The sequence below is a fragment of the Osmia lignaria genome, chromosome 1 (genome assembly GCF_051020975.1).
Source record: "Osmia lignaria lignaria isolate PbOS001 chromosome 1, iyOsmLign1, whole genome shotgun sequence".
Lineage (NCBI taxonomy): Eukaryota > Metazoa > Arthropoda > Insecta > Hymenoptera > Megachilidae > Osmia > Osmia lignaria.
Window position 1 is genome coordinate 11,326,011 of NC_135032.1, and position 26,158 is coordinate 11,352,168.

The 26,158-nt window shown below is 34.6% G+C and overlaps 5 protein-coding genes across 10 annotated transcripts in view; 3 read left to right on the forward strand and 2 right to left on the reverse strand.

Annotated features, from left to right (window-relative positions):
* mAChR-B (muscarinic acetylcholine receptor) overlaps nucleotides 1-5,978 on the forward strand; it is a 36,924-nt gene extending 30,946 nt beyond the window's left edge. Inside the window, exons 4-5 of the mRNA XM_034328166.2 lie at nucleotides 22-216; nucleotides 425-5,978. Coding sequence (XP_034184057.1) covers nucleotides 22-216; nucleotides 425-2,685 — 2,456 coding nt within the window. The 3' untranslated portion in view covers nucleotides 2,686-5,978. The remainder of the gene's footprint in view (nucleotides 1-21; nucleotides 217-424) is intronic.
* The window catches only part of LOC143305350 (uncharacterized), a 100,534-nt gene extending 91,042 nt beyond the window's left edge, over nucleotides 1-9,492 (reverse strand). For 2 of the 5 annotated variants that reach the window (XR_013062250.1, XM_076688605.1), the window contains exons 1-4: nucleotides 9,357-9,488; nucleotides 8,628-8,804; nucleotides 7,944-8,011; nucleotides 7,773-7,851 (exon numbers count right to left, since the gene is read on the reverse strand). Coding sequence is in view for 1 of the 5 variants with exons in the window: in XM_076688605.1 (XP_076544720.1) it covers nucleotides 7,773-7,839 (67 nt within the window). In the remaining 4 variants the exon portion in view is untranslated. Of the gene's footprint in view, nucleotides 1-7,772; nucleotides 7,852-7,943; nucleotides 8,012-8,627; nucleotides 8,805-9,356 lie in introns of those variants that run through there. The other 3 variants (XR_013062259.1, XM_076688640.1, XM_076688561.1) reach the window with 3 other exon arrangements.
* A 96-nt stretch (nucleotides 9,493-9,588) lies between these two features.
* Pfdn5 (prefoldin 5) lies at nucleotides 9,589-10,333 on the forward strand. The gene is made up of 2 exons (XM_034328186.2): nucleotides 9,589-9,916; nucleotides 10,042-10,333. The coding sequence occupies exons 1-2, from the start codon at nucleotides 9,712-9,714 to the stop codon at nucleotides 10,290-10,292; spliced, it is 456 nt and encodes a 151-aa protein (XP_034184077.2). The 5' UTR covers nucleotides 9,589-9,711; the 3' UTR covers nucleotides 10,293-10,333.
* A 1,688-nt stretch (nucleotides 10,334-12,021) lies between these two features.
* Nucleotides 12,022-26,158, reverse strand: part of LOC117606127 (cell adhesion molecule 2) — a 43,950-nt gene continuing 29,813 nt past the window's right edge. The window contains exons 2-5 of the mRNA XM_034328183.2: nucleotides 21,139-21,341; nucleotides 17,030-17,165; nucleotides 13,816-13,949; nucleotides 12,022-12,529 (exon numbers count right to left, since the gene is read on the reverse strand). Of these exons, the coding sequence (XP_034184074.2) occupies nucleotides 12,257-12,529; nucleotides 13,816-13,949; nucleotides 17,030-17,165; nucleotides 21,139-21,341 (746 nt within the window). The 3' untranslated portion in view covers nucleotides 12,022-12,256. The remainder of the gene's footprint in view (nucleotides 12,530-13,815; nucleotides 13,950-17,029; nucleotides 17,166-21,138; nucleotides 21,342-26,158) is intronic.
* LOC143305345 (uncharacterized) lies at nucleotides 13,948-21,754 on the forward strand. 2 transcript variants are annotated; one of them, XM_076688446.1, is made up of 4 exons: nucleotides 13,948-15,796; nucleotides 21,108-21,191; nucleotides 21,269-21,325; nucleotides 21,693-21,754. In XM_076688446.1, exons 1-2 carry the CDS (start codon nucleotides 15,473-15,475, stop codon nucleotides 21,141-21,143), a joined length of 360 nt encoding a protein of 119 aa, XP_076544561.1. In that variant the 5' UTR covers nucleotides 13,948-15,472; the 3' UTR covers nucleotides 21,144-21,191; nucleotides 21,269-21,325; nucleotides 21,693-21,754. The 2 variants fall into 2 exon arrangements, with proteins under 2 accessions (XP_076544561.1, XP_076544570.1); XM_076688455.1 differs by having other exon boundaries at nucleotides 21,256-21,325; nucleotides 21,693-21,742.

Here is a 26,158-nt window from a genome sequence, read left to right on the forward strand (position 1 = left end):
TATATTCTATATATTAAACAGCGGAACCTTTGACGCCTGTTCTACCACCCTTCGAACTCTGGCAGACGATACTGATTGCTTTCTCCCTCGCATTATGTATACTGTTAACTGTCGGCGGTAACATTCTCGTCCTTCTGGCATTTATCGTAGATAGGGCTATCAGACAACCGAGCAACTATTTCATTGCCTCGTTAGCAGCCACCGATATGCTCATTGGTAAGTTTCACCATTTTATCCATTTTTCCATTTTACTTCCCATACATAGACAAATTAATATGAAAAACTATTAATTATTGGAAAAAATCAATTTTGCATGAACAATTGAATTTTATTTTTCCAATAATTAATTGTATAAGAAAGCAAATTGAATTTTGTGACAAATCCCACTTTCAAATTAAGTCAAATTAACCTAATTGTTAAACAGGCACTGTGTCCATGCCATTCTACACGGTCTACGTTCTAATGGGCTATTGGAATCTGGGGCCCTTGCTCTGCGACCTATGGTTATCCGTGGACTACACGGTATGCCTGGTATCCCAGTACACAGTTCTACTGATTACCATCGATCGATTTTGTTCGGTGAAGATTGCGGCGAGATATCGCAGCTGGCGTACGAAAAATCGGGTGATCTGGATGGTAACCATCACCTGGATCATCCCAGCACTGCTATTCTTCATCAGCATCTTCGGCTGGGAACACTTCATTGGGTACAGAGACCTAAGTCCTGGTCAGTGTGCTGTGCAATTTCTCAAGGATCCAGTTTTCAACACCGCATTGATAATTGGCTACTACTGGACAAATCTGGTCGTTCAATTTATTCTGTATGCCTGTATATACAAGACAGCCTATGATATGCAGAAGAAAAGCGAAGCTAAACAAAGGAAGATGCAGTCTATGGTGGCTTTAAGTGCTGGCGCTATGACAGGAATGGCAGGACGCGCAGCTGGTATAGGAATATCCAAAACGCAGAGTACTCTATTGAGCCAGGATAAGCCGAAAGGTGGTACATCAGGGGAGGAAGGTGCAGGAGGAGATGGTTCAGTTCAAAAGACCTCTTCGAAGACTTCTGGAATCGGTATGACCGATTCCACTGAGAAACAGACATGCGCCAGCACTGTCCCCACTGAGACAGAGAAGTCCGAAAGATCTAGCAGTCCAGCGTTTGATTCTGACGACGAAAGCACTATGGGTCCAGCCCAACAAACTGGAGGTACCAGAAAACGATCTTCCTTGGCTGGTTTAGTTGCTCAGTCTGGTGCTCTTCAGATGTTCACCACCAATGGCCACTTGAATGGGATCGTTCCTATCAAGGCCGACACTACTGCTCCAGTAGCCAGGAAAACTCTCCCACCAGGTTCTACTTGCGACATAGGCACGGCGACGCAGAAGACTCAGACGTTGCCGAAGATACAGGAGCTCAGTCTCCTGGATACTGACAATCCAGCTGAACTTGAAAAGTCTAGCAGTCAGACGCTGACGCCTGAGCAGTCGTTAAAATCGAGCGGCGAAAGTGGGAATCAACAGGCTGTAACCTCTGCGGAGACCTCGCCACCCACCCATCCCAGTCGCTCGATCAGCAGCAATCAGCAGAATATCATCCCACCACCTTCGCAGTTCCAAAGCAGTCCTCCAGTGTCTGAGAGTCCTCCAACCTCTTCATCTACAGACAGACCCAAGTCATTGGTCGTGTCATCCCATGGCCCAGGTACCTATGACATCTTGACGGGTCTGGACGGTGGAGACTTGAGGTACATGGACGAGAGTTCAGTAATTCTGCCCAGTCCTTCCTATGAGAGTCCTCCGTCTTCCTTTTCGTGCAGCCTAGCGAATCCTCTATCTACCACTCCTTCGTCCCCCATCCTGGGGAATGTTACTTCAGCAGCTAACACGAGCCTTTTGCAAGCTGCTCTGATCAGAGCCACAGCCCAGCAGGCCAACAATCAGCAGCCAGTCCAGGGTAAACACAGCCAGCTTCAGCCGGTAATGTCCAACGCCTCGAGTCAAACTCATCCTCCTCGCGTGTTCATCACCCAAAAGACCAACGTTGCGTCCCAGACATCGCCAACAGTGAGCAAAGTGCACACTGAAGTAACTGTCAAGGCTGAAGACACGAAGCAGCAGCCTGTGACGACAGTCGTCAGCACCCCTGCGGTGGAGACGTTCAGTAGTTCCACTAATCAATGTCTAGAGCAGGTCACGAAGGCGAATCCTCCACAAAACTCTTCGTCTAGCGGCAGTATGGTGCCTACTATGTCTGGGACGACGATGAACGAACCAGAGAAGGATACCAAAAAACAGTCGAAGAAGAAGGATCCTCGCGAGGAAGGAGGATCCAGAAGGGACTTCGTGAAGTCGATTGGAAAGCGTTTGAAGACGAAAACGCAACGGAGGGATGCATTGATCAGTAGACAAAAATCTCGGACGGAAAATAGAGCTAGGAAAGCGTTCAGGACGATATCCTTCATCCTGGGCGCCTTTGTCGCCTGCTGGACACCCTATCACATCTTGGCGCTGGTCGAAGGTTTCTGTTCGACGCCGCCGTGTACCAACGAGCATCTATTCATGTTTTCCTACTTCCTCTGTTACGCCAATAGTCCGATGAATCCGTTCTGTTACGCTCTGGCCAATCAACAATTCAAGAAAACCTTCACGAGAATACTGAAGGGTGATCTCCACATGACGTAAGGAGTAACCGGAGTAGGGGAACGTGTGTTACGAAGAAGAAGGCCTTCCATAAATACTACCGAATTACATTTATGTACCGCCATGGTTCATGGTGAAATTGGACAATAAAAATAAGTTTGCGATGCAAACTGCTCTAAAGAAGATTCGCTATAGCGAGCTTCGTGTATGTATATAAGAATAGAACGCGCTGGTGTAGCTTTAGAAAGCATTCTCGGATGTACATAATGTATATGTATGAGTATCTGTTAAGTCTTTTTGCGGGAAATATGCAACACGTAGGAAAACGTGTGTACAACGCCGGGCATGGAGGCCTCCCTAGTGGGAAAATGGCGATCTAGGGAAAAGTGGCTCACCATTCACATATAATCATTTAATGGTGATAATTTCATTTAATGCTTCTATTCTTTAGTTACATGTTGAATTTTATAGTATTTAATAATGTAAAATTATATCAATTTTAATATCAATATAGAATCTTGAGAATTTTTCATGCATGACGATTCTGAAGTATTATAACATGTGGTGAGGTTATTTTCCCCTAGATCGCCATTTTCCTATGGAATAGGTTACCATATCCGACACTGTACATGTCCCTAGATTTAGATATCTGTGCGTACTGCATGTAATAATCGACACGATAAGCGCTTCAATATTTGAATTGTTACGTGACGAAATTAAACACGTTCAATTCTCAAATACTTATCGTTCGAAATACGCATAAGTTTCTTAGTTAAACGAACGATCGTATCGTTCCTGATGAAAGACAACAAAAGTGAAACATTAGAAAAATGTCGACGGAAGACACTGCTGTGTCGCAGTGAATGTTCTCGAGTCGAGGAAGAAGCTTTCATTATTATCTATTTCTTTTTGTTTCAGCAGTCAGATGCACTGCGAACTTATAGCACGAACTGTTTTTCTCATCTTTCCAAAGGTAGACGAATATTGTTTGCGAGCAACGAAACTAACGGGGTGGCTCATCATGGAGAAGTACCAAACGACCAAGGATTATTCAAAAACGCACTGCCTTGGAGTGGCCTACTCGTACACGGGCCTTCTTTCTCCGAATTCTGTTAGATTTGGTACTGTCTTTGTGTACATATGTGTGCAAGGGTGATTTCTTTTGGTTATGGGAAAATAATGGGAGAAGAACCTCCCATCGGATTTTTTAATTCGACCATGAGTGCATTCTGAATGCACTTTGGAGCTTGGTGCATTGCTACAGATAAAAAAACCTTGGATATCTATACTAAAACTCGTGATAAAATTATCTGAAGATAAAAAACCAAAAAAATCTTAAGAATTTAATTTATCTTTTATTCAGGATAACATAACTTCCCTTCAATTTTTCCTTAATCGAAAGAAGCCATCTTTACGTACAACCATATGAGCCCCCATGGATTTCTAAAGTATAGTATTTCATTCCAACACGTAACACGTATTTGTCGCGTTGTTATGAATCTTCCTTACTTATATGTGTATACGAATCGCTTATTGTTAGTGATATTTCTTTCACGAGAAAATATCGGAACACTACACCTTCGTACCTTTTCAGCAATTTTATAAAGTAAACATCATTAAAATTTCGACAGAATATGCTTTTTAAAAAACAACAAACACCATCGAAAAATACAAATCGGTCTCATGAAACTAGTCACGCTGAAAGCTTTTGATATAATCAAACATGCTTTCAATCATAATGGAATTATTAATCAATAAACAAAGCATCTTGAAATTCTTAATCAAACGTCACATTCTGCAAGTTATTTATATTTTTAAATATCTATGCTGCGCAAAAAAGCCATAAAATGGAGTTACTTTATCAAGAATGAAAGCTTGAATTGCTATAAACGTACAATTATAAGCTTACTTTTATAACAGCTTTTATGCAATATTATATTAAGTAATGGAAAGGGACAGTTTATATTTCCAATGATTTAATCATTATCAAGCGTTTGTACCTTTTTTACCTGGAAACGAAAGCGTAAGTTTACGTGGATTACGATTCACTCGTAAAAGTAATAATTTTTCATATTGATTGCGTTTTGATCCAATTAAAACGCGTCGAATGCTTCGCAGTGGCTACTTTAATTAATAATTGTCGATAATTGATTAACAGACTCGATTTTGGTACGAGTGAAAATTACGAGACACAAGAAGCTAACAAAATTTTATACGACTCGTAATAAACAATCAATTAATTTTTAGTTACATTGGCGCTTTATATGTTTTTCGAAATTCACTGCCAATAGCTGCAATTTATTTTGAATTATTTTCTCTTGTTCTTTAATTCTATTTCGATTCTAGATCGATGCATTATATACGACACTAAGCTTGTAAAATAATTTTTTTTTTTCAAATTAAAACTCCTCGGTATATATTCACAAGAGAAACGAACAGAGACGATCGATTAAAAATCGATGGGAGTAACGTTTGTCTATTGAAATGTCAATTTTTTGGAACCTTCAGATAAAAGGTCAATAAATGTATAACATGTGAATACTATTTTCATGAAGCAGATCAAAACTTGATCTTTGAAAATGAGGAACTTGGCGATATACACTCTGTGTAAAAGTCTTGAATTCTAATGTAACTTTTAATATGATTTTATTAATATTTTTAATTCAAAATGGTTGACGTAGATATTGGATTTCTTTTTCATTTATTATCCATCAAGCTTCGCATTATTATATTTCAAATTTACATGGATCAAGAAATTCATGAGTACAACTCATTACTCCTTTATTGAATTCTTTCCTCCACAACTTCTTAAGGTAATAAAGGAAAATTTCACGACTTGAAAAGCTAGGCATGCAATTATTTTAAATAAGCCGCTCCTAGTACTTGTTTAAACCACTCCAATAAATTATTTAGTCTGAAGGTTATACACAAAATGTTTGTGCTATTCTATTTAATAATTCATTATTCATTTATGTAACTTCAAAGAAATTGAGTCATTAATAATAATTGCAAACACATTCTAGAAGCGACGAAAATTAAGATTTGATTTTGTTGTATATAATTTAAGACTTTTGCACAGTAAAATTCATCTAAAATCTCAGTGTTCACATAAACAGAATAGTAAAGTTACTTCTGAGTGAACTCATAACTCATCGTCTCTAATATTCCACACACGATTAATATAAAATAAAATTATATGAAATATCTTGTGGTCTATATTACGTAGCGGACATACAGTAGTATAATCAATAATAAATAAGGCGAATAGAGATTAAGTTTGATAAAGTTAGAGAAGTGTAACATTAACTTCTTGCCTTAGATCATTCATAATTTATTGGGGATACATTGTTAAAAATTAATTTATCTAATTAATAAAATTTGCAATCTGATTTTTAAACAGAAGTTTTAAACGTTGCAAAAATAAAAGTAACAATAATTCTTTTTCAAATTCTCCACACCACGTTAAAAAGATTGAACAACAAAAAATAAAAATAAAAATTTCAAACTTTATTAACTTGTTTTAAAAAGCAACCTATCATTTACTTAGTAGCTTTTTGTTTATATAAAAATAAAACAGATAAATTTTATTATTTTTATTGCATTTTAAATTTTCTTTCTCAAAAATTCTTATAATTTCTTAAACAAAAAGGATTTGCATCTTGTTGTTTAAGCATATAAGGCAAGAGGTTAAAGTTGACCGAATAAGAAGAAAAAAAGCCTAGACGACAATTAGAGGACCGATCGTGAAGAAAGTACATAAATGTCCGTGTGCTGTATTTCTTTCTATGTGCCGAGGCTTTCGTCGTAGCGTTCTCTTCGTTAACGCCTACCAATGAAGCAGAGTCATTAAGAAGTTTAAAAAAGAAGAAACGAATGGGGAGCCGTAACGAGCTATAAAGCGTTGAAAACAAGCCGAAAAGTTCCACGTTTCGTCTCAATCAACAAAGCTAAAGGAATGATTAGAGAACGTACGTTCCTTGTTAGGAAAATATAAGAAATACTCGCTGCTTTCCAAAACTTAGAATGGCTCGATGTCTCCTCGTGGATTCCGCTCTTTCTACCTCAGAAACAGTATACACAAAACAGAAATATAAAGAGTCATGGAGCGGATCAGATTTTGATTCGCCATGTAATGTTCGCTCATTTGCATTATAAATCTTTCAAATTATTCAATGAATTTAAATATTCAAAGGCGAAATCTGAATTCTACTGGTATTCAATTAAATTGAATATTTGGATTTTCAAAATAACCCAGTTGGAATTTAAATTTGATTCAATTCACTGGATTCATTTATTAAGAAAATTTAGAAGCTAATTTATGTAACATAATTTAATTTTGATATTTAAAATGTTTCTTTGAAACTGATCTGCTACTCGACAAAAGGTATGACGTAATGTGCTTTTGTAGACACCATTGTCTAACGTGGGATCAATGGAAAAATGAATTTCAATGTAATTAAAAGGTTCTAGACAATACTAAACGTGCTCTCGCTCGACAATCTGAACTCTAACAACCCTTAAGAGCTAATTAGAATTTATACAAAAAAATTTACTACGTTTCGAATACTTTTGACTATTCAAAATCTTTGTCCTTAACTTTATTTTCTACAGAGCTCTTTTTATTTAGCAAATATTCAAACACAGACATCATTTGTCTAGCTTTTAAGGGTTTACTGCGGAAAAAGATATAACATAGCCAAATAATATAACTTTATTGCGAAATACATTGTCTAAAAAAGGAAATATACGTGTATAATAAAGCTAGAATTGAGAATATTAAAAATTTCCTATACTTTGTCAATCATTGATATCAATCGTGTGAGTTTGGATACATTTGCATTTGACATTTAAATGACAAAAATTTATCTATGCTGTCAAATGTGAATGTATCTCTAAACTACGAAACAGACTCCTCCAAAACCTCGCAACTGCGAATCATCGTCATCACACTCGGTAATGACGATCGTATGTACATCATGCACGATACGCTAATACGTTTGTCAATCGTTGTAATATTCCTTAATTCTAACACCGTACCCACCGCCCTTACCCATACAACGCACACCATGGTTTGTTGATGAGCTCAGGCTAATAAGTAATGAATACGGGCAAAGAAATAATGCACCTACCGTGTGAAGCTGAAAATCCTAAGCTAACAGTAGTAGGAGTAGTAGGTAGAGTGTGACATACAGGCATTGGTTGACAACTCTTTAATTAAAAAAACAATAATACATAATACATTTGTGACATTTTAAATTTACCATAATAATTTATTGTAACTACTTAATAATAAAACTTACGTTTATTTTGACGAAGATTCATTTAATAGTTCCGCTTGTGATGTTTTATTCTTTATTCGAATGTAATTCTGTAACAAAATAGAACACACTTTCTAGAATCAATATTTCAAAAAATGTCCTTATTCGTCAAAACATGAAGTTCTGATCCAATTTTTTTTAATTCTTTACCATTAATCAATTTTGCATGTTATTATATTATCATTTATATTCATATTTATATTATATTATATTATTAAAAGTGTCAATCACCGTATCAAATTTAATTTTGAATTGTGATAATCAACAAATACGAATGCCTGAACCATGGCTGTAATAAGTAAGACATTTGAATTTCCCGCCGGAAGGTATTGAAGATTATCGACGCCATATTGAAATAAAGTTAAGATTACTTTTCTCAACTTAAAACACCAAAATACAGAAAATAAAGTAGAAAATAACATAAGATATCAATGGTTCAAGAAATTATTGATATAAAGAATAAACAATTCAAATTCTGCTGTTCCAATCCCATTGTGAATTCATAGCAAAAGCGAAAAATTTCAACTCATGTATTTTTAAAGAAAACCTCGAATTAATGTCAAAAATCAGGAATCCAGACTTCTCTTCGCCTATTCTTTCTGTTTTTTGTACATTCGACACTCGAAAGACAATTTAATTTAATATTTGAAGATAATTTAATCTCACCTGTTACAGAAGCGTGCAGAACGAACGAAGCTTCGAAGCAAAATGCTGCGTTATGCTATAAGTCTGTGCACGCACCCACACACCGACGAATCTGATTGGTCGAAATAAGAAGACGCTGAATGGATTGACCAATCATAGCCATTGGGAGAAGTTTCGAAATGCTTCGGAACTTTAATGCTAATCGTAACGGAAACGTTCATATAATAAATATCAGCGAAAAAATCGAATAATGTGTTCAAGGTTTGCAAAAGAATATCTTATTGTTTGTAAGTTGAAGCAATCACACAAGTCTTTGTATTATATCATTTCTAACTTCATATCAACACGGGTATTGAAATGGTAGTACCACTGCCTCCTGGTGGTATATGCAGAAATTAACGAAATATAAAACGCCTATTTTAATTAAAATAAATGATTTTTGCACTTTATTAGCGCCGGTAGAACGTCCTGCGATCTCAATATAACAAGAATAATAGTAACACGGCTCTTTTGAAGCGTTAAAATTGATAATATAAAAAGTAGAATTTTATGAACCTACAAACGTTATCGCCATTTGGCGGCAGCGTGGCAGAACAAATTGTAATTTAATTTTGCTCACTTTTTTCATTAACACACGATTCGTAAAAAGATTATAGACTCTGTCACGATTATACGCTTTAAATTACGGCATTGTGATGCATTTAATACTTCAAAAATGATAAAGTTAAAAGGGAAGTGTATGTTACTGACCTCGTAGAGAGAGCCAAATTAGTAGCAGGTGCGTTATCATCTTCTTGAACCAAAAGATCTTGAGATTTGAACAAAGTATCACACAATAGTCACAGAATATTACTAAACTAAAACACAGCTATATACAGCACAATTATATCAAAATATCTGATTGTTGATACAAAATTAATCTGTACGCCAAATACAAATATGTCTGCACCACCTGTCGGCCGTTATAGGAATTACTTATTCGTATCCGTAGCCGTAGTAGCCATTTATTATGCGAGCTCATGTCTCCAGCGTTGTCCGTTTTTGGTATCGGAACGTGTGTCAAGACTTAGTTTGAAGTAATAGTGTTTCAAATAAACTATTAAAAATGTCAGAGGTTTCTATGTCAGAGGCGCCGCACTTGCAGCAAATTGATCTGACAACATTAAATCTCCAACAACTCACGTCGTTAAAGCAACAATTGGATCTAGACCTCGGTATCTTTCAAGATTCTTTGCAAACCTTAAAAATAGCACAAACTAAATTCCAAGAATCTGGATCATGTCTGGAGAAAATTACTCCAGCTATGGAGGGTGAGTTTCAATTAATATTTATTCTTATAATACACGGTAATTGTTCGCTTTTGATAAGGTGATTCAGGTTATGAAATATGATACATTCAATGAATTTTATTTCATAAACAATGATTTTGTTGCAGGTAATGAAGTTCTTGTACCATTAACTGGGTCAATGTATGTGGTAGGCAAGCTTGCAGATACAAGTAATGTTTTATTTGACATTGGAACTGGTTACTATATACAGAAGAATGTATCAGATGCAAAGGAGTACTTTGAAAGAAGAGTGAGTTACATCACTACGCAACTAGAAAACATTCAGCAGCTGGGACTTGAGAAGAGTAAAGTCAGAGATGCAGTAGTGGATACGATAGAAATGAAACTTCAAAACTAAATACAAAAAGAGGGATCAGAACATACGTAAAATACTAACAGGTTATTTGAACTAAACATTTTAAATGCAATTTATTCATTATTTGTGTCAATTTTCATTAATACTATTATTAAATGGGCTCAGTCTCTATTTCACTATTAAATTTGGATGATAATTATGCTGTATGTTAACATGAGATTAATTAAATTTCATAGCCATAAGGGGATACCAAATCGTTTATTTAATTTTCAATTCAACAGCTATTGTTATGTACAGCTATTACGTAAGCTTTGATAAATTATTAAAGGATTTTATCTGGTATAGCAGCTGTAAGAATAATAAAGAATAATTTTATCTATTAGTATATAGAGTGAACCGGTCCATGGTGCTTGATTTAGAATTATTTCTTAGGATTAAGTAGGATGATTATGAATTTTCAGGGACAAGAATAGATTAAATAACAAAGGTGAATCATTTATTTGTTTTTCATTTAAATAAAACTTCATTCACAAACAATAACAGCTTTCACCTAGAAACATGATGATAAGATACATTCCGGTGGCTACGGTGTTACAGAAGAGGTATCAAAATCATTGTCGGAGAATAGAAAACACGATGTAATTAGTATTCAAACAATTGTTCGAATACTTTTTGGCGCGACACATCGTCGATCTAATACATAATATTATGGCATTATGTTAGTCGGGTTATAAATTCGTCTCGCTGCAACGAGACAGCGCGGGTCTTAATTACACTTAAATAATTCGCTAAATTTTTATCCTATTTACACGAATAACATACGATCGATATTTATTATGTTAACGAAAGATTCATTTTTCTCGCTCCACCCCATTTTCGTCGCACTTAATAATTTCAAAATTTTACAAACAATTTCCCTCTTTCCGGTTCTTGATACAGTCACATGCATTATAATCGGGTTCATTGATGTTATCTTAAATTGCACAGCGTCAGCATGACTGCGATATTCAATAAGGACCATCCGCCGATGTGTTTCGCTGCACCCCCTGAAACAAGAAAGCAATGAAATATATTTTTACTTTCGTTTAATATAATCTATGGCTTAGTTTTAGTTTTGAAAACTAGAATTATTAGATCAGTTTAGAGATGCAGGTATTAGTAACAAATTTTGCTAGATATAATAATCTAACAAAACATACCATAAAATAGATTTCTTTATAAAATTATACTTAATTTAAGAATTAAATTGTCTGGTAGATTTATAAAAATGTGTTTCATCTTTAAATGAATTTCAAATTATTATGGATGTAACACTTCGTTTAAGAAAAAAAATTTGCAAAATAAATACAGTTTCACAGCTGATGTATTAATTTTTATTGATGTAATTATGTGATAAATAGTTCAGCTTTATTTACTTTACTAATATTTTATATGCTTCCTTGTTTCTCATAATATTCATTTGAGTACTCGTCGTGTTTTTATTTATTATTTCTTTTGTTTTCATTCAACAAGTTTTTTCATTCAATTTACCTTTACGTTTCCGATGTGTTAATTATATTTTATTCATAAATTATATATGTTGTAAATTTACAGAGTAGAGTTGTTTCTATTTGAAGTTTCCAGGTGTAAAATATATTTATTTTTTTTTAATGTTATGACATTTTAGATACATCATTATAGTTAGTTTAATGAGTAATCTAATCATGTACTGATAGTACTAACAATAAGAGTACTAATTATCACTATTTCGTTATCTTAATTATGCCTTTAGTTTTGAAAAATTTACATCGATAATTTTTTATCCAGTTTAATCTCTTCTCAGTTTCTAATTAATACACTGATTAATTAAAAATTTACTGTTCTTAATCAATTATCCATGAATATTAGTAGATCATTAGATCCTTAATTAAACTTGCTGCAATGTCGATGAATTGAAAAATTCTTCCAGTTTACCCCTGGGAACTTCAAACAATATTAGAAAAAGTAAAAGCAATTGTATGAATTAATTATAATACTTTCATTAGACAGATGAAAGAAAAGTCATGAAACATACCAACGTAAGAAGATTCTCGAGTTCCTAATACAGATGCCAAACGTGGACGTTCCTCGGTCAAGAGAACATCAGCTTGTTTATTGTATAAATGAAAAACATTAGCATGACAAACAATATGCAATCTCCCGTTACTGAAACTGTCCGGAATTATTTCAAAATCCAGTCCTGCCATAGTTATTAATTGCTGATTGTCATCGATCTTGTTCATCATGGAACTGGAATTCACCTGAAAAATACGAAACATTTGTCAAAATCTGTGGTACTGTAATTTTATACTTCATGAAACTAATAATATTTTCTGTAAATTAAAAATTGTAACATTGGAATATTAATTGGAAATAGCATTGCAATTGCAGTGTTCCGAATCAATTAAAAATTCAAGAAGCTGATCATTTCTTTAATGTGTTGCTTGGGGAACAAGAGAAGCGGAAGAAGAAGGTGCAGAAAGTGCAGTGTAATACTTCCTGCTTCTCTTTTACGCGTTAATGCCTTCTTCGAAAACTGTGAATGATTTGCGGTGTTTTCACCTATAACTACAATGTTCATTGAATAGTTAAGAGATCCATAAACCGTTTCAGATTACCAGTTTGCACCAAAGTGCGAGCTCTGGATTAAATGAAGTCAGTTGTTATTAGAATGCCGTCGAACTATAATTTCCTCAGCAACCATACTCTATACTTATAACGGTATCCCATCGTACTACAATGTTATATTTTTTTTTTCTTGTTTTCGTTTAATTACGTCAATCCAGGTGTACAATTAACTTTCATTCAATTCATAGATTTCAGATAACAGCCGTAGCTTTGTGATTATTTAAGAAACAGAGTTATTTCACCTTCAAACAGGTATTCCTTTATTAAGTAGTTTGTAAAATATTGCTTTGCTTTTCAATTTCATTAAAATTGTATTTAAGCTAGGTCATTGAAAGAATTATCCAGTACATTTTTTGAACAAATTGCTTTTTTCCTGGAAATTAACTTACCCATTTAAAAAACGTTTGTGTTATATTGTGAAAAATGAGAGAAACTATTTTCGCAAGATTTCTGTGATTTTTCAAAATTAAAATTTTACATTTTATTCTATTCACTAATTAAGTAATATTTCCACAGTTTCCATTTTAGGGAAATGGAAAATTGTATTATGAAAGCAAAGCAATTACTAATTAGAGAATTTAATAACATACCCATCTAAATATTCCATATTTATTAAAAGTAATTTATCTTAGTTTCAGATTTGGGCTGGATCCCTTAAAAATTCTGGAATTTCAGAATGATAAGGGGACCAGTCCATGTTTGGATAGGTCCAGACCCACCCTCGTCCCATCCAGTTAGGTCAGGATTCCCAAGATAATATAATTCATTCAAAGAATATATTTAAAAATATTTTATAATTCTATTAAACCAACGAAATTCGCAAGCAAGAGGAACCAACATATCGATCTCTGTCACGATGACAGCTTATCGAGAGTAGCAGGCGAACATTCCGCGAAAGTTTCTGCATCCATCAACGTACCGGCACATCATTGACAGTCCATGTCACATTCGCTGGTGGTTTTCCTGAAGGAACAGTGCAGTTTGCACGTACGGTATCCCCGACCGCGTATCGTATCTTCTCCACTCTAACTTGGGGATCTCCATTCGGTAGATCTGGAATTTATCGGATCTGTTAGCAACAAAGAAACGGGACACGTCAGGGACGATATAGCGTCCCTTTTTTGTCTCGTTGGATAACTGTTACGCTTTCTCGTGGCTGCATTTTTACGTTTCTTTCTCAGAGAACCCGCCAGTAAAAACGCTTTGACACCAACGAGGCATCGCTGCACGCTCGAGTCCGCTGTTCACCGGCGTTGAAAAGCGCTTCTCGCCGAGATTTCGACTTCTTGCGGCGTTTACTGACCCCGATAAACAGAGCTGGCGAATTCGCTGAGAAATTTTGAAACATGAACATGCAGCTTACATTTCAGAAAATTTAAAGAGTCGAGTTATGATTGGTAAGATTTTATAGACATTGTAATTAATGCATTTTAAATTAAAATGTTATCAGACGTTTTCCCTTCTCAAAATCACAAAAATATTTTCTATTTTGTCTGGAAAGGATTTTTTTATCCAGGGTGTTCAGCTAAGGGTTGGCATCCTTTGAGGGTCCTGTAGCTGAGGTGATTTTGAACAACTTTTTCCTTTACCAAAATGCTCGCTAAGGCTTAGTTTCTGAGTAATTAATGAAATACAACGGACCAATCAGAGCGCACCGGGTATGCGCATGCTCAGTCGCACGAGTAGAGGCTACGAACCAACGCGACGCGACGTAGTTCCGTGTAGTTTGTTCCAGGCATCGGTCGAGCGCGGTTCTCGTAGCCGACACTCTCACAGCTGATCGTGCGCCCCATGCGCGCTCTGATTGGTCGGTGTATTTTATTAATTACTCAAAAACTAAGCCTTAACGAGCATTTTGGTAAAGGAAAAAGTTGTTCAGAATCGTCCCAGCTACCATCCCTCGTTGAACACACTGTATATTTATATATGTACTCAATCACGAGGTTCATTTAATTTTCATACTGGGTCAAATATTCAACGAGCTCCAGTTTCCTCTGACTTTAAAATTACTTCGTGTCGTTGAATAATGATATAACACTTCGTTTTAAATCTGATTTTGTGCCTTAAGTTTGCGCATAATTTTGAACTAGTGTTATACACTGCATATGATCAAAAACTGGAAAATAGTATCCAAGTTTAGAAGGAGGCAAACAAACTTTTATAGCAACTTCACTGTTATATAGACAGTTGATTTTGTTTCAACTTTTTTCTGCTACCATATTTGCTCGACTCTTACTGTTATCCCTCTAAGCCGCAAGAAGGCTGGGAGCACCATTGTCGAATAAAATTGAAAGGACCTTCACGTCGTCGTATCCTGTATACATAACATGTCATGTACATCCCGAAGGATCATTATACCATCCACAGAAGGCAGTCGATTTCCCCCGAGCTGTCAAACGATTGTCTCACTTCAGCTGAATGACTTCCGCCTGATATAGCCAACTCCTTCGTCCCGCATCCTCTCAAGGACACGATCATCGGAGATTACCATTTTGAACTTGTCTAGTAATGTTATGGACGATCATCCAGTCCCGTGAGAATGGTGAAAAAGGAAGAGAATCGAGTGGCGAGGAGGGATGGATACAAGTCAAGATTCGAAGGATCGATCCAGTATCGAGCTTTTACGAGCGATCCGTGATCGGAAAGAAGAGGCAATCGTCCTGGTCTCTTCAAAGAAGAATCGCTATCGTGATTGTGGCGTCGTTAAACGAGAATACGAGACGGTGGGAACGAGACCCCAGGAAACTACTCTATCCTTTGTCTCCTCTGTTCCTTTCGTCACCCTACGTTTTAATTGTCCGCCATTACGGAGACAATGTCAGCTTACCGTGCAGGATAATCAACGAGGACGAAGAAAGAGCACCCAAAATGGACCTCATCTAACGGATCCCCAACTTGGGGTGAGTGTACAATATTTCATTATTATTTTCATATTCTCTTAAGGAGTTAAAAATCAATTTGATGCCTTTTTTATTTTAATTAAAAATTTATTTCTCAAAAATCATAGTAGTACCAATTTTTAAAATAATTATTATCCTCCCTTGAGGGAGGGAGGATATTCAAAACCAAAATAGAAATTGGGAAAGCATAATATTAAAGGCACCAAGTTAATTTGTAAAGTTAATTATAAATACCAAAGCCAACCAAAATATTATAAGGTCTAAATATTTTGGTCTATTATAGACCAAAAAGCCAATTGTAAGTTCGAATTTGGTTTCGCCTCCTCTAATGAAACGACGTCGGAACAGGCGTGTCGCCAATTGCGAATCAATGAAAAAGTAACGGTTCACGAATGGCCTGCTAGATTTATCGCTGAACTTCGTGCGGCTCGTTCAACGTTTTTATCGAAAGTTAACAGTGCATGCTGAAAGGTCATCGTCGAGGTATCAGGAGGAAACAACTTTGAAAGGGAATAAGGTTATTCGCGCTGGATCGAAGTTGGGTAATTAACAGTAACTCGGTTAAGAGTGTCGCCAGATAATAGGTGATTCAATGAAAGAACTGTATTTGGGTTATTTAATGAGATCACCCGAGGAGATGTCTCTTTTGAGTTCCAGTGATTGTATTATCACTTTCGATACGTAGGTTTCATTTTCCTTAGGGATCTTTTATAAAAATGTGATCATTGATTGATCGAAGTAATCGTCGTTATTAGCATGGTAATTAGGAAGGATCTAGCTAATTTATTTACCTAACTCTGAAACAGGATGTGCTTAATGGACTAGGCACTTTAACCCTTAGGATAGGATGATTTATGCGTGCAGTATTCCAAGGAGAACTTCATTTATACTTTTTTTGGTTTTTTTAAGCGACCACTAATGTTACACTGTTGCACAATTTCTGAATGTTCCCAGAAACAAATTATCCCCTAGGGCTGGGTTATTTGTACCATGCTATCGAAGGTAATTAATGTCTTCTTCGTGGCTCGATTTCTTTTTGTGAAATTGCTTAATAATTGCAACTTTACATGGTGTGTTGTGTGGAGAGGATACAACCCAAAGAAAATGGTTCCATTAATTTTTTTTTCTCTCCTCCTATTCGACATCGGTCATTTTTATCGCGAGATATTACTCGCTTTCTTGTTGTGCCTTACCAGCTGTTCCTCGAGTAGAAAAGAAAATCACGATACTTACTGGCAACGTACATGTAACCAGAGACTATTAAGGTATTAAACGAAGGTGAATCGCCAGATACTTCGCAACGGTATTTGCCACTATGATCCGGTTGAACGTCTTTCAGAACCACATGGTGAGCGTCGCTTCGTTCCCTCTGAAATGAGACGTGATACAGTGTTAGCTGGGAAAATTCATCTTTTGCGTGTTTAGCTTATGTCAATTATTGCATATGTCCTTTTACCATTGTAACAGCTTGATAATGTCTCAGTTTTTGGAGCTGGAGGGGATTCTTCTGAGAAATGGGAAATTATCAAGCGTCATTGGCATGGATGCATTTCTTTGCAGTTCGTTTATTTATGTAAAACTTTTAATTTCTAATAGGGAATTATATGGTAGGAAATTATTGAGCAGCTTTTGTATACAGCTGTTCATGAAACTATTCGAATGCTTATTTACCTTTCTCTGTTTGTATACATCGTCATTCTCCTCGGGAACACCTAAAGGGAAGCACGGGAATCGGGGACGTAGCATTCTTCCCAAGGAAACTTAATTTAATTGCGAGTTTTAAATCTGTTTATATCAACTTCTGTTGATTATTATTAATAATATTATTACTAATAACTATTGTAACTTTATTCCATAAACAGAGAATTGGAATGAAATTTGTTTGTGTTAATTATTAGTTGTTGATTATTGATTAATTATTATAATATGATATTAGGATTTAAATGAATTTTTAACTTTCTAAGTATCTCTGATATTCCACTATAAATACTTTCTGCTACGTCACAAAATGGTAATCATATCAGTATATTTGTCAAATGATGAAATGAATTGCTCAACAATTAACTTGTTTAATCGGCATACTTTCACAATCGTTTCAAAAGGGTACAATTGATTGATACTTGTAATGGGAATCAATCGTTCCGCGTAAGTGTAATCTATCGATGTAAATTTTAGTCAATTCAGCATCGATGATCACAGGATGGAGTGGATGAGAACGCGTACCATTTATTGCAAATCGATCGCACTTGCTCGCTTTGACATACTCGCACATTCACTCGTTCACGACAAACAATACCTCACAACAACGATTAATTACATGTTGCCAGTGGCAGCGTATAAATTACAATTAGTACTCGCGGTGTGAATTCTCTCATAAGCTATTCTTCAAAAATAATGTTTATCGAGCTTCCATGTTATTCTATATTTTCTGAGATATTTGAAATTTCTTCTTTACTTTTTCTCGAATAAAAGGACTGAGATAGTTGTTCGGATATACTAAGGTATTGGTGCTATGGAATTTTTTAATTTCCCAGAAACGCGAAGGGAAGAGATGGTTAATTCCTTATTGCAGTGTTTGAACAAAAAGAAAAACATTGAGATACTGGTGAACCTTATAAAAGTTGCATTCAGTCAACTGAGAAATGCACTTTTAAAGGAAGAAAGGATGTCTGTTGTAATAAAATTGTGGGTGTCTTTGTATTTTGATTTCGAGCTTCTGTGGATATTTTTATAATACTTGCAAAGTAATTAGTACTTTTAATCATCATAATTACAGAACTCACTAAATCATAAAACAAGCTGTTTTTAAAAAAAGAAGGGAATTTCGTTTTCTGAAGGGAAAAGCTTTGAATTTTTGTTCACACCACAGTCTTTACAATCTTTTATTTCACACCTTTCATAATTCCTGACTGCATAATAGAAAATTTTAATAAATGCAATATACGTTGCAATATTTCACTGTGCCATTCAGCAAACTGGAAAACAACATTTCTTTTTAATGGAAAAAGAGAGCTTTAAGAACTCGTTTCATATTTCAGTTTTTAAACTAAAAAGCTTTGAGTTTCTGTTTATATTACACTCTTTACAATTCTTAAATACTTCACATCTTTCATAATTGCTGAGTGTATAATAGAATACTTTATCAAATAAAGTAAACGTTGCAATTTTTACCGTGTTATTCGTTAAATTATAACATAATTTTTTTTATAAAAAAAGGGGTAAATGCAGAAAATTTCCTTACAGTTGAAAAGCTTTTATTTGCACCCTCTACAATTTTATAAATCATAAATTCTATATAGTAGAATATTTTAATAAATAAAAAAAGAAAATGGGAGAATAAGAGTTCTAATATATTAATAAAATAGAAAAATAAAAGAAAAGTGAAATATTCAAGAAATTCTTCTAAAGTTAAAAATTTATTTCAGGTTTTAGAATCCAAGCAAGAAATTCTGGAGCTTTAGCTAGCAGTAGAAATTTTGCTGGATCCTTTAATTTCTCTCTGACCATTGGTAGGTGTGCCACTACGATTTATCGGTTCAAGGGTTGTCCGTACTTTCTACCGTTGAAATCTAATTGGAAAAGCATTGCGTGCAGGGGATCGGTTCTCTGGTTGTTTGGTCGATCTCCATCGTGCCGTTTCGTGTGTGTATTGTACATGGAACTCGTGTTTCCACGTAGAGACTTTAACAGATCTTTAACTCGCGTCGAAACGTTGATTTTCTGGTGTATACGCTTTTTCCTTTCTCTAATGGATCTGGACTGCACGCGAACAGCGTGTGCAACCGCTACCTACTGTATACCTAGCGAAATGTTTTTCTAGGATCAAGGAATGTTACTCCTTTTTGCGCACGAAAGAAAGCTATGTTCCTCTACGAACTCAGCTACACGGATTTGTGGTTTACCTGTACAGTTAAATTGAAAGTAATCATTTTTCGACAAAAGTGCCGTCGAGACAGTTGGACGTTTGCAATTTAATAATAATTCCAGAGATTTTTAACTCTATTTTAGTAATTTTGTATGGTTTGTGGAAATGATGGAACGTTTTCTTTAAATCGAATAGAAAGTATTTTATATGGTTGTTGTATAGAAAGTCTGAAATGATTTGATGATAAAAAAGTGTCACGAAATGGCACTTATGGTACATCAATTTGTAGCTTAATAAGGAAATTTGTATGACAGAATCATTAAATATACAGAAAGTATTTAATTAATTAAGACAGTTACTCGTACGTTTTCTAAACTCAAGATACATAATAAGTTGGAGAATCAATAAAAGCATTGAGATGTTTGTTCAACAAGTTTCCAACAGATTGATCAACCTTCTTTCTAGATCATCCGGTATATATCGCTTGGTCAGCTCTGTTTGCGAACCCTTTTAGCAAATTAGAATGCTGAACAGAAATTTTAACATCCGAGTCAGGAACGATAGGATTCGTATGTTAGGACAAACTCTGTGTTCTTAGGCTACTTGAGAAATGGTAATTAAATATTGATAATAGTTTATTCGTTATCTGGGTTAACTCTAGCTATCCACAACATTTTAATTAAGAGTGTTCGATTTTTATTGTTATTTTAGATTTAATGAAATAAATTTGCCTGTTAATTCGAATTTTAATGACTAATAATTTTCCATTTGAAATGAAAATTTGATCCATAATTAGTTTCCAGGTTTTAAATTTAATACTTTATTTAAAATTCCATTTTATATTCATAGAAACCTAATTATAAGATTCTTCTGTTAGATGCACTTAGCATTTCGTTAAAAAGATAAATAATACTTTTTCCAATTGAAAATTTAATTTTCCGATTAATTCAGTAGAATTATCAGAAATTTATTTTCTTATATATTTCAAAGGCAAGGTACACAAGTTGTCATTTCTCAAGTAGATTTATATAAACCAGTACGTAAATGGTTCTTACTAACAAACTTTCAAACGCTTAGGAAAACTTGAGGAAATATAATTTGGGAAATTTGCTTCTGTTTCCCTGCTTTGCAACGATTGCACATCAGGTGTGAATGTAAAGCGTGATTCGCACCAGATCGCCTTCCAACTTTTAATAAGTAAGAAATTCCCAGGGTATTTCTGTCTCGAAACAATTCACAGACAATTCTCTAAGTAGCATTCACCGGATTATGAAGTTGTTTATATTTAATCACTTCTATAGTAGAATTATAAATAAACTGGAAAACAAATGAAGAAAAGAAAATTAATTTATTTTATTCACAAACAAATTTCATTCACGATTCTATTACCACGTACTAGAAACTATGGTATTCGTTTGTAGTAACAGTTGTTTGTTTCTCAAACAGAACGTGATGGTGTTGGAAAATAAATACTTACGATGACTTTGGTACCCAGCTCTCCGAAAACAGTGATCGGTGGCATCTCTTTCGGTAGGTATCGAAAAAATTCAGGACCCTTGTACCATTTCACTGTGTATAAAGTGTCTGATTGTAGATCGTATCTGCAGGTCATATTGACGGTCGAACCAGCTGCTACGGCCAATGGAATATCGATAGATACATTGGTAAGTCCGCGAACACCTGCAAACAAAACTATGTGACCATTGTTTTGCCAGCTGTGTTTGGATTAAAATAGTCGATGCCAAGTTTCGATTTCTTTTATGTCAAGCTGCAAAATTTCTCTCGCGAGTTTAATATGATACCGTATATAGTATATTTTAATATAGAGAATGTCTTTAACTACCCCTTATCCCTATCAATTTCCACTTTCATTAATTTTTTAAAATAAATTTAGATCATTTCTTTAGTATTCATTTAGGGAAATTTTTTACATACATTTCTTAATTAATGAACCTGATAAGTCGTTCACCCCTTTGTCTTTCTTAGATTAATTGATATTACAATTAACATCTTTTTGATTATGTTTAATAGGAAATCCAGATTTCAAAATATGACTTCAACCCTTAAATTTGAATTTGGTTCTTCTACAGGAGTGCATCATGATCCAGAGGGTGAGTGATATTGCACCAGCATGTCATTAATTAACATAAATTAGTTTGAAGATTTCTTTAATAACACAAATTTAACTTTAATTTTTTCATTTAATCACCAGTTACTGTAGTAAGATATTTTGCTAGTTCAATACCATGATAATAATCATAATATAAATTTAATTTTGGTATCAGTATAATTAATTTGAATACGTATCATTAAAATTTGAAGGTTTTTATTATTGAGTTATAAATTTTCCTACTACCATACTTTTCTTTAATAAAACAAAAAATATCTTACTACAAACTTGTTAATAAATTGCATGATGTAAAATAAGGTGTTTAAATATCATTCAATGAGCAGAAGAAGATATATAACCAACTTTATCGAAAAAGTGTTTTAAGTTTACAATTCTTGCTGTCAGTGGCAATTGATATATCGTGAAAGTACGTGAACAGCAGGTTAAAATAAAGTATCAGAGGGCTGTTCATCAATTCTCGCCCAGCCATTCAATTCTTCGCAGAAATCCCCTGTTCTAATGTCGCATGACACTCTGTCTAAAGTCGAGTAGTAAGGTAGACTTGGTGGGAAATCCACTTGCGGAACGAAACGCATTTTCCACACCATTTTCCACCCTTTCCCTTTCTAAGCTTTCTTTAATGCTTTCTAACCGACCAAGGAGCACGAAACTCAAACCTTCTCTGAAATTAACCCCTTAAGAAATGTGTGGCATTGAGAAAATTGCTCCAAAGATTCTTCCTCTTTAAAAAAAATAGAAATATTGGATAATAGTTGTGGCAGTAGTTGGTACAATTCTTTTTTTATTTTTATAGATGTACTTCAATGAATGGAAAAATAGAAATAGAAATTTTGAATATCAGAAAAATAACAGGGCTTTGACTGTCCAACACTGAAATTTTGAAACAAAATATTTTGAAATATTAGAGAAATAATAGCTAAACAGATGCTGTAAAATTTAGAGGATTAGAATGATTGATAATCTGAAATGAAGTTTTAATTGAAGATTGGACTTTCGAACATTGCTGAAATTATTCTATGCCACAACAAGAATAGAACAGTAACATCAATATTACAAATTCAACTACTTTCATCAATCAACTCGTTGAATAAGCTGTAATACCGCGTAAGCCGTATGTTATTACAAAGTTCGTGAATGTGGTTGTTTAGACCATAATAGCTAATGTTCGATAAGTTCTAGCAACGTTTCCCATACGTTAACAAGTTTCGAGGCTAATGTAATCCTAACAGCAGTACGTTTTACAGATCCAATTAATTCGAACATTAGATCAGATCGAATAGCCAGACAGGTTCTAACGATCCTTGTCAGTTTTCAACTTGAAGTTCTAAATTCTACTAAATCGATCAGTTTCGAACTTTTTGGTAGTTCTATAATTCCATTAATATCAAAATATGCATTCTGAAATAATATCAGATATTTATTCATCCAGTATTAATTCTTCTTCTTCATTCAGTAACATTCACTAATTATAGAAGTGATAACACTCTAATTAAGGTTTTAGGTGTTTTGCCCAAAATAATTTCTAAAATTTTGTAAAAAGTTAAATTTAGAAAATTTTGTGAAAATTCCAAATTTAGAAAACTGTAGTAATTTTGCTTTTTAATTTTTACACATTCTGTATCAATTAGGGCTAATCTAAAAATATTTACACCTAGGCCTTAATTACCATTTTCACAGCTAATGAAGATGCAAAATGACTAATAAAGTAATGATGATTATAGCCAAAGATAGCTAGATGTTTTATGAAAAAAAGTTTCAATAGTTACCTACTCAACGCTTATTTTGAAATAGCTGCACCCTTAGCGGTAAAGCAGCTCTCTAAATGGAAAAAAGAGTTTCCTTCGAACGAGGGATTGCTTCCCCCTTTTTTTTTCAAGGATGAGTTAAGCAGCGACCACTTATCCTATGATAACTTAAACGGACAAGTGCTTAAGAAAGTTTTCGCGTAAACTGGCCAACGTCAGCATCAACGTTAGCCGACCTAAGGATTACCGGAGAATTCGCGTAAAGGGACAGGGAAAAAGTTGCGGCATTGGCGTCGACTTTTAAATATCTCCGCGGGGAACTATGAGGCTTACTTCTTTTTCCACACCTAATGGCACCAAAGACTTCAAGCTTTACCGCCTAATGGGCATACACAAGATTATCCGGATTATTCTTTGCCACGCTAAATTCCAATTGCGGAAAAGTTTCGTTCTCGCGAGAATCTCGTTTTTCTATCTCTGTAAATTGAGATCCCTGATGGAACAAAAATGTCATCATACATTTCGTTAGCATATATAGTAGCAACCTGATTATATGGTTATTTAGAGAATATATCATAGGAGCATAGAGTAGGTCAAGTCAGTAGCTAGGGGGTTAGCTGACCCCTTACTGAAAAATTAGAAAAAATTAGAAAAATTAAAGAAATTTTTTTGACCACACAACTTTAGGTATTTAGTACTTTGAAAATTTAATAAAATTACAAATTAGGTAAAAAGATTAACGCTTTCACTGCTATAGATTTTAGGGTTCCAATTTGGGTGTCTTTGCTTACTTTAACTTCCGTGCCTCCTTCTCCCCTTCTAATTCAATCTAAACTTCCTCCAAACAATTATTTGCTCGTCGTTGAACCTGCTTAAACTATCAACAGGATGAATATGCGATGTGTACGCCTATAACGATATTTATAGAGTCGTGATAGGAAGACATAATGAACTCTCATTTCATTTATCGCTAACGGGTTGAAAAGTTGGTCCGTTTCGTCGGCATTTCGGCTTAAAGGGTGGCAAAAATCTGTCGTGAGTTGAAGGTGGATTTAGAAGATCAACGCGTGATATACGTGAGTGGCATTTACTGTGCTCAACTAACGTTGGTGTATACGAAGTTCCTTCATTAATTAACCGTTTTTCACACAGACGCGTTACTTGTTAATTATTCACGCTGCGGTATGGCAGTGTGATATTGCATCTGTAATGTAATTAATCGCTAACCAAAGTAAGGTGCATGGCTCAGAGTAGAAGTTATTTAGAAGGTGAGAAAATTATTATTTTGCAGAAAATAGCTCTTCTTTATTGGTAATAAATAAGTTTATTAAGGGTAGTAATTTCTAAATTTGATAATATATCAAGTAATTTTAATGGGAATTTCTGTTTGATATCGCCTTGAAATAATAGTTTATGAAGAAAATTAACTGAATAGTTATGATCCGTAATAAGTAGCTGAAACGTTTTTCTATTACACGATTACATCTTGAATTACAGTATATTAATCACTCGTAATAGAAATTATTTCTTAAAATCGTTTTATATATTCTCTTATCTTTGATTCTCAGTGCTCGGTTGAATTAACTTTCTTAATATTTCAGATCTTATCTGATCGCAGCCTTCGAAAAGTTTTCTCCATAAATCGTTTTCGTTAATTGGACGACATTCTCTTAGTTTTCTATCCAACTCGTCCTACAGTAATTTGATTAGGATCTAGAAACTGATGATGGTATTATTGCCCCTAATATTTCTTTTCTTATTTTAAATGCTCTTGGAACAGCAGTGAAGTGTATTTTTAAGTACATATTTATAGCACTATAACAATCTATGTTATGTGTGCCATTACACTTCTGCATTTACCTTTCAAGTTTTTAGAATTATTATAATCATTTCAATTTGTTTATATGAGCCTTCCCTATCAAAGCTTACTAATTATCAATAAAATATTTAATTCGTTACATAAATAATGAGCTGACATAAGATGAATTATTCTAAGTCATAAATAATAGTATTTTTAATAATTCCTAATTATTTCTAAAACACTAATTAGCTGCTGTGCTTTAATTTCTTTTTTATTGAAAATTGTTTTTAATTTTTCATAAGAATAGAATCTGAAATAGTCTATGCCTATTAAAAAATCCTTAAATGTGTCATTTTAATTAGAGAAAGGTCAAATTGGAGCAATTAGGGTTGGTAGGTTCAAAGGTCGTACAAGGATCTTCAACAAGGATAATCACTTGTTCTACTCAAGAGCTAGCACACATTTCACTTGCCAGATCGTTCCAGTGAGATTTAAATACCGGCTCCTCGCTAATCACCTCGCTAATCCTTAATTACTGCCCCAGCGCGATTGTTATTCGCATCACGGCCCGTGGAACACGCATCTTCCGTTTTTGGAAGGTGAAACCGTCCCATAAATAACACTACCCCGAGACAATAGCGTCACATAAACTCGCTACCTATATATCAACCCCTTGCCCTTAAATTATTGCCAGAATAATAGGGCGAGCGTAGCCTGGATCCCAAAATCGTTTTCCTTCACAATCACTTTGCCATCTTTTTCGCCCGATCGAACCTGCTTAATGTTAAACACAGACTATTGGGATTATACACCTTACTTT

Coding starts and splice junctions, on each gene's coding strand:
- LOC143305345 (XM_076688446.1), top strand. CDS start 15,473: ATGGATACAAGTCAAGATTCGAAGGATCGATCCAGTATCGAGCTTTTA. Junction 15,797..21,107: donor TAACGGATCCCCAACTTGGG/GTGAGTGTACAA, acceptor TTTCTCAAACAG/AACGTGATGGTGTTGGAAAA.
- Pfdn5 (XM_034328186.2), top strand. CDS start 9,712: ATGTCAGAGGTTTCTATGTCAGAGGCGCCGCACTTGCAGCAAATTGAT. Junction 9,917..10,041: donor AATTACTCCAGCTATGGAGG/GTGAGTTTCAAT, acceptor ATTTTGTTGCAG/GTAATGAAGTTCTTGTACCA.